This window comes from Lichenostomus cassidix, chromosome 4, assembly GCF_008360975.1.
Source record: "Lichenostomus cassidix isolate B80296 chromosome 4, HeHo_3.0, whole genome shotgun sequence".
Lineage (NCBI taxonomy): Eukaryota > Metazoa > Chordata > Aves > Passeriformes > Meliphagidae > Lichenostomus > Lichenostomus cassidix.
In genome coordinates, this window is record NC_139484.1 from 33626770 (window position 1) to 33637962 (window position 11193).

Below are 11193 nucleotides of genomic sequence, written 5' to 3' on the forward strand. Positions count from 1 at the left end.
ACTATTGTTATCATCCAAATGAGCAACAGCCCTTTGTAATCCAAACTGTAGAGGGTCTCTGTCGTCAAAAGGTACCTGCTATCTGCTGCCGAGCGCCTGCCGTCAAGGCACAAAAGTGGCCGGCTCTCCTAGCCAGAGCTGCTAGGTGCGTGGGAAAACCGTGTCAGGAATCTTGCCTCAGGTACTATTCTTGCTGCCGAGAAGATGGCTTACCCCGTGGCTTGCAGCAACCAAGTCGACGGGCGAGGCAGAGGAATAAGGAAAGAGGGGGACCTGCAAACCCAAAAGCCGAGGCAGCAGAAAAAGCAGGAAGACAGGTACGAGACCCAGAAAATCGGGCCTGGGACCAAAGGATTATGGAAAAAGAATTGCCCAGAGAATGGGAATAAAATAAACGGCCTCCATAATAGGTGGGGAAACTATTATCTCCCATTAACATTGCTTGCATTACATATGTTATGCTCCAATGGGGTAGCCAGTGTTGTAACCACACATCAACCCTTTAAATGGACACTGGTAAATTGGGAAAATCAGAAAACAATTCAAACTCAAATTGTCCCTGGAGCGCCAAGTTTTAATGTAACCTCATGTGACCTGATTAATTATCCAACCTGTTATGATTCAGAGCTTCGAGCAAAGGGCTGGGTGGGACCCCGAGGCTACTATATGTGCCCCAGCACTGCACCAGGACGTAGTTACTGTAACTCTCCAAATGCATATTACTGTGCCTATTGGGGTTGTGAAACGATTGCTTATGCCTGGGCACCCGGAGGAGGAACAGATCCATTTATCAAGGTAGGGTGGGGTCCATATGGATGCACTCCACCTACTTATGATTCGCAGGGGGTCTCACCAAATGGAAACTGTAAATATATATACATCAATGTGACAAAACCCGAGGATTTAGGATGGATGGTAGGCAAAACCTGGGGAGTGAAGCTCTGGTTTCCAGGACCTAGAGTAGATCCTGGGGGGCTCTTCTACATTAAAAAGGAACCTGCCCCACGGACTCCCGTCCAAGTAGAGCCAAATCAAGAATTGCCCCAGGATAAAACAAGATCCCCCGTTGTCTCACCAACTCCCACTGACATGAGCCCCACCTATTTGAGCTTGCCACCTACAAGAATACCAGACACATCAATAAGTAATACCCTGTGGAGAATGCTTAATGCTAGCTTCAACCTCCTTAATCGAACCCATCCAGAACTCGTCAACGAATGCTGGTTATGCTATAGTGTGAAACCTCCGTATTATGAGGCCATAGCTGTCACAGGGAATCATACAGTAAAACAAGATTTAAACCCATCTAAATGTAATTGGGAAAATACGGAAGAGCAAAGTCCAGGAATAACCCTAACCAGCATAACGGGACAGGGCACCTGTGTGGGAAATGTACCAGTAAATAAAAGAAACATATGCAATACTACCTTGGTAAGTCCAAGTCAGCATTCAGGATGGCTAATCCCAGCACCCAATGCCAAGTGGGTATGCAACACCTTGGGAGTTACCCCTTGTATATCAGTTAGACTATTTAACTTTACCAGTGATTACTGCATACAAGTGCTGATAGTACCAAAAATCCTATATCACCCTATGGACTTTGTGTTGAACTGGTACAAGATTACTGAACATCATATCATGCGGAGAGAACCTTTTACGGCTTTAACAATAGCTGTCCTCCTTACTGTGGGAGGCGTGGGAGCAGGTACAGGTATAGCATCTCTCACGTTACAGAGTAAACATTTACAGGAACTCAGGTTAGCAGTAGATGAGGATATCCTAAAATTGGAAAAGTCAATAAACGCTTTAGCCAAATCAGTAAGATCATTGTCAGAAGTCGTGCTACAAAATCGAAAGGGGCTTGATATTCAGTTTATGCAACAGGGAGGGCTATGTGTAGCCCTAAAAGAAGAATGTTGCACATATGTAGACCACACTGGAGTTGCAATAGACACCTTGGCAGAATTAAAGAAACAAATAGAAAGGCGAAGAAGGGATTACGAACAAACATGGTTCAATCAATCTCCCTGGTTCACCACCTTATTGTCCACTATTGCAGGACCCTTAATACTATTTATCCTAGTACTGACCTTTGGGCCATGCATCTTTAACCGCTTAATCGCTATTGTGAAAAATCGCTTGGAAGCCGCTCATTTAATGCTTTTACAAACAAAGTATGAGAAATTAGATGATGACCCTGAAACAAATAGTTTACTATGGTGTGAGCAAGAATTAAAAAGGTTCAATGAACAAATCAACAACAGTGCCAAGACCTGAAGGGGGGATTGTTATAAGGAGTTGATTGTTCATTGGAACCACTAATCCCCTAAAAAGGATTTTTAACCGGAGTAAAAGACCCTGCTAACAATTATGTACTAGTTATTTTCCACAGGAAGATTTCAGCTACAAGATTGCAAAACAGCACCCCCTCTTCTGCAACGATTGCAAAAACAGCAACCTTTCCTCCATAACGAAATATGCTTCGTCTGCCGAAATATGCTTCATCTGCCCAACGACAGCCAAGACATGCGCAGAGTACAGCTCAAAACGGGAAGTTAGACAACTTAAAAGGCCACAAGACGCTCGACTGGGCGGGCGACAATAGGCGGAACTGCGCTTCCCCTGTCGACCCCCAGCGCTGCTTTATCCTATCCTTTTGCTTGCTGTAATCAATAAATTTTTTGTAATTGAACTCAGACCGATTGGCGTGGTCTCTCTATTGATAACACCCTCCCCAACTAAAATAAAAATTGGCATTTTTCCTATGTATTTCACTGTAGTTCCTACTTTTCTCCATACTTACATCTTTGTGGAATAACAAATTCTTCCCTAATGCCTTTCAGAAGATTGAACCTTCACTACCTAACAGTATATACAGGCATAGCAAAAGAGCATCATAGTTCATCTGGTAGCTACCCTGGCTATTTCTCTTTTATACTCATTTAAAACAGTCCTACATGCTGTCAGTATAAGGACTGCTGTGACAAAGAGAAGTGGTGTGCAACACACTTAGTTCCTTTCACTAGTGTTTGAAGTAATGCTCAGTAAAATAAGTGTACAATTATTCAGTCATGGCAGCATTCTGAACTTCCATCACTTTCCTCCCCAAATACACATGTAGAGAACAGTACATAACAAAAATCAACATTTATGCACAGCACACTGAAACACAGGAGGGTTTTTTTGTTTAAGATGACACTGCTCTTTATCACTTCCAGAAGTGGAGAGAATGCAATTTTCCAAGTCTTTGACTTGCTTTCACTGTCAGGAAAGATACTGGGTCTGGGGCCAGGGGGTTACTCAAAAACAATGAAGAACTCAGGGATGGGCAACTATTAAGGCCCTTGAATTCTGAGGACAGCTGTGTCAGCCAACCTGCAACACAGACTTGTCGGTATTCATTATGGTGTTCCCGCAGCAGAAAGGAGCTTAAATGCTCATTAAACCTGGAGCTCTTCCAGACATTAAAGCACTATGCTGACTTGTCTAGCCTTTCAGATATGCCAGTGTCATACCACCCTCTGTTTTTTATGAGTATAGCACCTCTTCACTAAAAAGTCCCACATCTAGGCCACTTCCTTAACTTTTAAAAAATAAATAACATCTGTGATGTTATTCCTACTCATGGTTACCCACACATAAATATACATGGCACAAGAATTAAGAAATCTTTATGATAGCTCTGCTTGATCATTTAAACACAGATGTTCTCCAACAACAGTTCTTCATTCTGACTGATCTTATGATACTAGCTTGCAATAATTTCCAGCAGCTAAATTGCTAAGGAAGACAGGTAAAATTCATTCAGTACTTTCTCAATATTCCTTAGTCATATAAGCAATTGGTGTTTTACCCTATCCACCCAGCATGATAGTAAATGAAAGGAGATTGCAGTCAGATTCTCCAATCTGCTCCTGCCGCGCTGCATCAATACACCAGGACTTACCCTCGGCAGCGTGCCAAGGCAGGCTCCAGTTCTAACTAACATTGCTCCCCCTCAGTTTAGAGGTTACTTTTTCCTGAATGAATCCCTCCACTCTATAAATAAAAACCATGTCTTCTGTTTCATCTTATTCAGGGCTTATTTTCTTAGAGGGGCACACCAAAGCCCAGCAACTATAATCTGCCTTCCCGTCATATATGTGATTTTTGATGGCAAACATTTACAAACAAACAGACAGGCAGGCAACTAAACCCAAAAAGCAGACAACAGGAGAAGGTTTCCTAAATCAGCATTTGGTTGATGAATTTGAACCATTTATAAAATTTGTAGGACTCATAAGAACAACCCTGAGCAACTTAATCTGAATTAGTTTACAGATATAGGAAGGCATTACAAAGCTCAAAGTGAACCTTAAAACAAAAGAGGAATATACACTCGGGGGGAACATCTGCAACAGAATGCAGACACTGAAATAAAACTAAAATCCTTACCTACACAGGTCCTTTAAATCACAGGCACCATCATACACCTAAAACAAAAATGAACTACTATCCCTATTTTCTCCTAAATTAGGCATAAAACTGATGGACTTTCTCTTCTTCACTCAGTTAAACATAACTTAAAAATAATACATCCAATACCCTACTCTCCTCCCCATCCCTTTAACATATTTCAGCAAACATAACCACCTGGGAGTCAGCTGAGATAATTATTCCTGCTACCACCACTTTATGCATTACAATAGCTTTACCTGTTCCTTTTAAACTTTCCTGGAACACTTGATATGGCCTGAACCTGGCTTGGAAATCAATACTTCCTGGGTTTTTGATTTGTGTTGTACGTGCTTTTGAATTAGCACAATTGCATTCTGATTCTGTAAAAGAAAACATAGCTATTTGCAAGTGACAGTCCCAAGTTCAGAATGGATGAGAACATACTTTGTTTGGGTAAGGATTTTTGACAAATTAAATTAAACTCATATGATAAAGCACAAATACAAAATTCAGATGCCTTTGGTTTGTTTTTTAATTGGGGGTAGTTTTACTGCACTCAAAATCAAACATATTATGTAGAAAGTATGCAGGATAATGTCACAAACAGCATTTTGAAGTGAAGGAATAGCACTAAAAACTGAGCCCCCATATGTTCTGGCCATGTTCTCAGTCTAGAGGACATCTACCAGGCAGGTGGCTGAGCTAGAACGAATAGCTTCATTAAGTCAGGGTAATAAATGAGATAAAACTCAAGATTTGTGCCCCACCAACTAAGCTTGAATTCGCCGAAATATCCATAAATATCTGCCAACACAGATTCAAAGTAATCTTCATTACTTTTTTAAAAACTGATGCCTATTTATGAAACAAAGGTGTGGATAATATTAGTGGGATTGGTTGGCAGCATACACAATTAGTTATGGAATTCTTAAGACTCAGAACTGAAAACTAAAATAGATTTCTCTAAGTTCACTTTTTTTACTCAGAAAATATATTATTGTTATAAAACACTGAAAGCAGTACAATACTATATTACACTGTCCTTGAAGACTCCATACATTGTAGCAGACCCATAATACAAACATTGAAATGGCAGCTAACACAAGTGATAGGCAAATGAAATAGAAATTAATTCCTATATATTTGTATTTATATATCATAAACTACAGCAGCCTGTTGGAAGGCTGTCACTGGTATTTGTTGTTCTCTTCATTTGCCTACATTGCCTACATTCTTAACCTTTTACATCTCTTTTAAAACTGCATAACAAATTTCACTTGTGCTGGTTTCTTTATTCTTACAAATGGCATTCTTTTGTGCAAACAAACTACAAATTAAACAGACATCACACAGTGTCCATTCAGGTGGGTTAGTGACATGAAACATGCCATTGCATTGTATTGCAAGCCTTCCCAGAAAAGATTCCTCGTTATGAACTGGTAGACATAGGAGCCAGAGCTCAATGGGAACCAGATTAATGGGGCTTCATTTGCCTGTGTGGAGATGGATCCATGCTCAGCTGCCCTATGGCCTGCTGTAAATCCTCCTGTAAATATTACAGAGGTGTGATGCAAGCTTGTTTGAGGCTCAACATCATAAAATTTATCAGGCTACAAGGACTTGAAAATCAGATGTATTCCAGCAATTTTATATCAGACAATTTTCTTCCCAGACACCTCCCATTCTTCTTCTCAATACCCAGTATTTTGTGTAGTATAGTATTTTTAACATGTCACTAATCACATTTATAAACATGTTTATGTAGTGCATGAGTTCATCTCCTGTAAGTTCTTTTAACAGTGACCAGGTGATGTACCTTTTTTTTTCATTTTATGACCAGCAACACATTTTCCAGTATTGTCTTAATTAAGGATTATTTTGCTTATGCTAATATGCTTTTAGAATAATAAATGAGAATACCATATCTGGGAACTGGATCCCTCTGCACCCTATGGAATAAACACTGTGCCTTTCCCCATAGCATTGCAGAGCAGGGCACTGGCCAGTTGAGCATCTAGAGATCAGAAGTTGCATCAGTGCACAGAGGCTCCTGGCTGCCAAAGAGTCAGAACAAAGGCAGAAAAATTGCTGCTCATATATATGGTTTCTCTTCATACAGCAACAGTTTTGCTAGTGGCAAAATAACTTCCTACATCTATGCCTAGATCATCTGCAGACAACCCCTTTATTTGAGCAATTCATGCAGAGGGAATGGGCAATTTTTAGGAAGAGGAAAATTGTAACCAATTGCTATGATGCTTTGGGGACTATTCCTCAGAAATAATAGGTCACAGAATGTGGCTAGAGACAGTGATGAGTTTCAGATATCTCTATAGCAACTACATTTATTTTTTAAAAAAAGAGAAGTAAAACCTTTCTGCATCATATAAACAGTGTCTGTCTCATAGAGTTTAGAAGGGATTTTTGTGTTGACTGCTTCATGCACATCACTGCTGCTTCTTTAAAAACAGTGCTTGCATCTTCTGCCTACAAAGAAAAATGGTGTCTGGCTACAGAGGCAAATTAAGTTTTTGTACAGGTCTCTACACATTAGTAATGTCTCTGCTAGGTGCAAAGAGACAGTGTCATTTAAATATAATTTGGAAAACATGACTGTTTTAGAAAAGAGAATTTAGAAAATATTAAAAAAAATAGCAGAATATAGAGAATAGCAGACATCTGCATAATACAGCAGCACTCAAGTGAATCTAACTCTGATCTCTTTTTTCCCCAGCTGACTGAATAGTGAAGTATTTCTTTTCTCACCTAAAACATTATTTTTTAGAACCAAACCTTCACTTTAGCAGAGCTGAGTTTTACCTAATTCACACAGACCTAAATTTGTTCACACTTTCATGGAGGTAACTGACAGGAAATTGCATTTATGCTAATTCAAATAATATGAATAATAAGCAGCTTTCATAGCTCCATACTGATGTAGACAGGATGTTTCCAGAGCTCAGCCTCGCTTAAAGACCATCTTGTCAAGCAGTGAAGTTATGCAAGTATGGAAGTCATAAAGTGTAAGGTGAGCTCGGAGCTGAATTGCTGGGGAAGTAGGAATCAGCACACAGAGCAACACTCACGGCAGATCAATATATTGTACTGATCTGCAGGTCAAAAACTGTTTTCCCTTCGTGGCAACTCCTAGTAGAAATCTTTGATCAGAAACAGAAAAAGAAACTACAACTGCAGTTAAAGCCATGAGGGGAAAACAAAAGAGATTTCAACTGCAGAAGATTTAGAACCAGCTGTTCAAACCAGGCTGTGTATTTGAGCACAGGTGATTTGCAGACAAAAACGGCCCACTTTAAAAAAGCCCACTGTGCTTTTTAAGAAGGCTGGACTGTACAGGCAGTCTGTACAGACTGTACAGACTGCACACTGATGAGGAGAGTCAGCTCTTCCACAGAGGCTTGCTAAACTCTGTAGCTGAATTGACTGAAACTAAAGATTACTGCCATGGGCAGCAAGTAACTTGATGGGCCTGATTCAGTTTTCTGTTTTTGGAGTGCAAAAGTGTTTTCAAAACTATCCCCAATGAGGAAATTCACACTCTACACACATGCCAATCCCTCTCTGGAGTTTTTTTTTTGTTTGGTTTTTGTTGGGTTTTTTTTTTCATTCACATATTAATTTTTAAAATATATATCCACCTCTAAGCTTTGGGTTCAGCTACTTTTATCATCCCTTAATACTGTACCATTTCTCTGCAACAAACAAGGAGGATTTTGATCCAGGAAACACAATCTATTTCAAGAAGTATTCATTAAAAACAACATTTATTAAGTTTCAGAACTTTCTTTTTTTAAATCCAACATTTTCAGCATATATAATAACTTTTTTCTAAAAAAAATTTTAAAAAATTGGTTAGAATTTTGCAATACAGAAATATACAGTAACTTAAGAACAGATTTTCAATAGACACATCCAGAGCAGTAAATAGGTTCAGGTCCAGCTTGAAAAGTATCTGCACTGGCTGTGAGCTCATCATAGACTCATTACTTATTTATTATGCCTTTGTGAGTTTTGAAGTTTTTCTGATATTAAACAGCTAAAATAGGTCCATGAGCACCTAGCCTAAAAGGAATTTTTGCCTCTAATAGCCACTCTGCCCTGGAAAGAGCTGGAATAAAAAGCACAAGTAGGCCGGTCGTCATTGTCTTTAATGGCTCTACCAGGTTTTGGGAATATTGATGCATCTGAATTAACTACTGTGTAATTAAACTAGATGACCTTTCAATCCATTTATCCCACTGCTTGTAGATCACATCTTGAAAAATTAAAATGGTAACTATTCAACAAGTAAATTTAATTTCTCAGATTTTCAGAAATCGGTGAACAACTTAAATTCTGGAAAAACTGCATTTTTTAAATTTTAAAAAAAGTTGAAATATTTTTTCACCTTTCAATACGATCCTAAACAGCAGTGTGTTTTTAATATATTCTCAGAGCTGTATGTAATACAAAAGGAATGCAGACAGCGTTTTCAGAAACCAAACAGAACTAAATAAAAAGAAGCCAGAAATAAACAATGTGCATTCAGACAAGTATTTTTTAATTTTCCAATAAAATAAAGTCTCAAAAAATTTTGTTTGAAGGATGAGCATTCTTATTTCTTTTCATCTCTGCTACTTTTAGGAGGCTGAGCCTCCTGTAAGAGTTTTTTTCCTTTGGGTTGAGTTTTTCCTAGGTTTTTTGTTTGATTTTGGGTTTATTTGCTTGTTTCTATACACTTCTATACATAGTATGTTGCTTCACAGCACAAGACATTTCTGTTTAGCAAGACAGATTGTTTGGGATGGGTAATCTATACTACTGTCTAAAACCATTCCAAATGCTCTTTTCAGACATCAGATTGATGTTTCCACAGTTATTTTAATTCAACAATTATCAGTGGAATTCCCTTTTACCATTATTTCTTATGTGGCCCTGAAAGCTATAAAGACTATAAAGCTGTAAAAGGAAACAATTATTAGCACCAAAAAGTATTTTAAAAAAGTAAATACTAGAAGCTGTAGGCCAGTGAACACTGATGTTTACCAGGATATCCAGAACCAAGAGTTCTGGATTTTTCTTAGAAGCTTGATAATAGAGTAAGAGGAAACAAGCAATTAGGCTGCTAAAGGCACTCCAATTTTTCTTCTATTTATTCCAAAACTGTAGGTGTTTATGGAAGGAAGTTACTTCCAGTACTTATTCCCTTTCACAGATGGTATTCCTATTCCATGCATTTTCTTCAGATTGCTTTCCTCAAGGAGTCCAGGCATTAAAATATTATAGAGCAAGAAAAATTACTGTCAGGAAGCTCAATTTGTCTTTTCATCATATAACAACTTGTACATCCATTTAGTTTTTTTTATTTGCAAAAGTCACTAGGACTCTGTAGCTGCCAGTCCAGTTATTAAAAAAAAAAACAACAAAATTTTAAAAAACCAAACAATGTATTTGCTAAAAGAAATTTAGTCACAATTCTTTTAAGAAAACTTTTTACATTGTGAAAAAAACAATTAGCTGTAAGTTTAATTACTGTTTTAATAAGATTCATTTGCCTACGTCTCTAGTTTACTTACTTTTTGTATATCTTGCAGCTCAAGATCAGGAGTCTATTAAGTAAAGCAAAGGAAAAAAAAACTTTTTGGTAGTTTAGTCCATCAACAGCTATTAAACCTATGGTAGCTATCAGAAAGGTCATATGCAATAAGATAATCAGTATGTTTTACCAAAGAACTCAAGTAACAGAAAGGCAACAAAACCAAACTCATTATGCAAATTTGCCTCGCCTTGGTCAACATTCTATCTCTAAAAATGCAGACGGGGAGAGAAAAAAATATTTTACTCCTTTAAATATTGGTAGTTTCTCAAAAATCATGTCATTGACCCCACTTGAGCCATTTAGTTTGTCAAACATAGGTTGTCTGGGCCACATCCAAAGCTAGTGCCCTCTTGAAGCTCCAGGGAGCCATATTGCATGGTGCCTCTAGCCAGAAGCCAGCTTCCAGCTCCAGCTTCTCCAGGGCTTACATATACACAGCTCTTCCAACCGCTAACTGTTCAGAGCTCTTTTCCATTTGTCCATCTGTAGTGATTTAACCCCAGCCAGAAACCAAATGTAACAGCTAGAAAACTCGTGGGCTGAGATTAAGCCAGTTTAATAGGGAAAGCAAAAGCTGTGCACACAAGCAAAGCAAAACAAAGAATTAATTCACGTTTCCCATGGGCAGGCAAGTGTCCAGCCATCTCCAGGAGAGCAGGGCTTGATCATGTGTAATGGTGATTTGGAAAGACACACATCATCGCTCCAAGCATTCCCCCCCTTCCCCCTTCTTCCCCCCAGTTTACATACTGTGCATGATGTAATTTGGTGTGGAATATCCCTTTGGTCAGTTGGGGTCACCTGTCCTGGCTGTGTCTCCTCCCAGCCTCCCATGCAGCCCCAATTTCCTCACCAGCATGGGTGGGTGGTATGAGAAGCAGAAAAGGCCTTGGCTCTGTGTAAGCCCTGCTTAGCAATAACAGGAACATCTCTGTTATCAACCCTGTTCAGCACAAATCCAAAACACAGCCTCATGCCAGCTACCGGGAAGAAAATTAACTCAGCCCCAGCAAAACCAGCACACCATCTCAAAAATTGTTTAGTCACATGTCGTCTCCTTTCCTCTGTTCATTTGCACTCCACAGGTTCATGTTACTGACTGAAGCCTCCATTGATTTACCAATTATTAAACAGAAGAGCATAGAACTTCTCCCTCATTT

General features: G+C 38.9%; 1 protein-coding gene across 1 annotated transcript; it reads left to right on the forward strand.

Annotated features, from left to right (window-relative positions):
• The first annotated feature begins 204 nt into the window (after window positions 1–204).
• LOC146438223 (MLV-related proviral Env polyprotein-like) lies at window positions 205–2277 on the forward strand. Its single transcript, XM_085059870.1, has one exon. The coding sequence runs from the start codon at window positions 205–207 to the stop codon at window positions 2275–2277; it is 2073 nt and encodes a 690-aa protein (XP_084915996.1).
• Window positions 2278–11193: the final 8916 nt, after the last annotated feature.

Coding starts and splice junctions, on each gene's coding strand:
- LOC146438223 (XM_085059870.1), top strand. CDS start 205: ATGGCTTACCCCGTGGCTTGCAGCAACCAAGTCGACGGGCGAGGCAGA.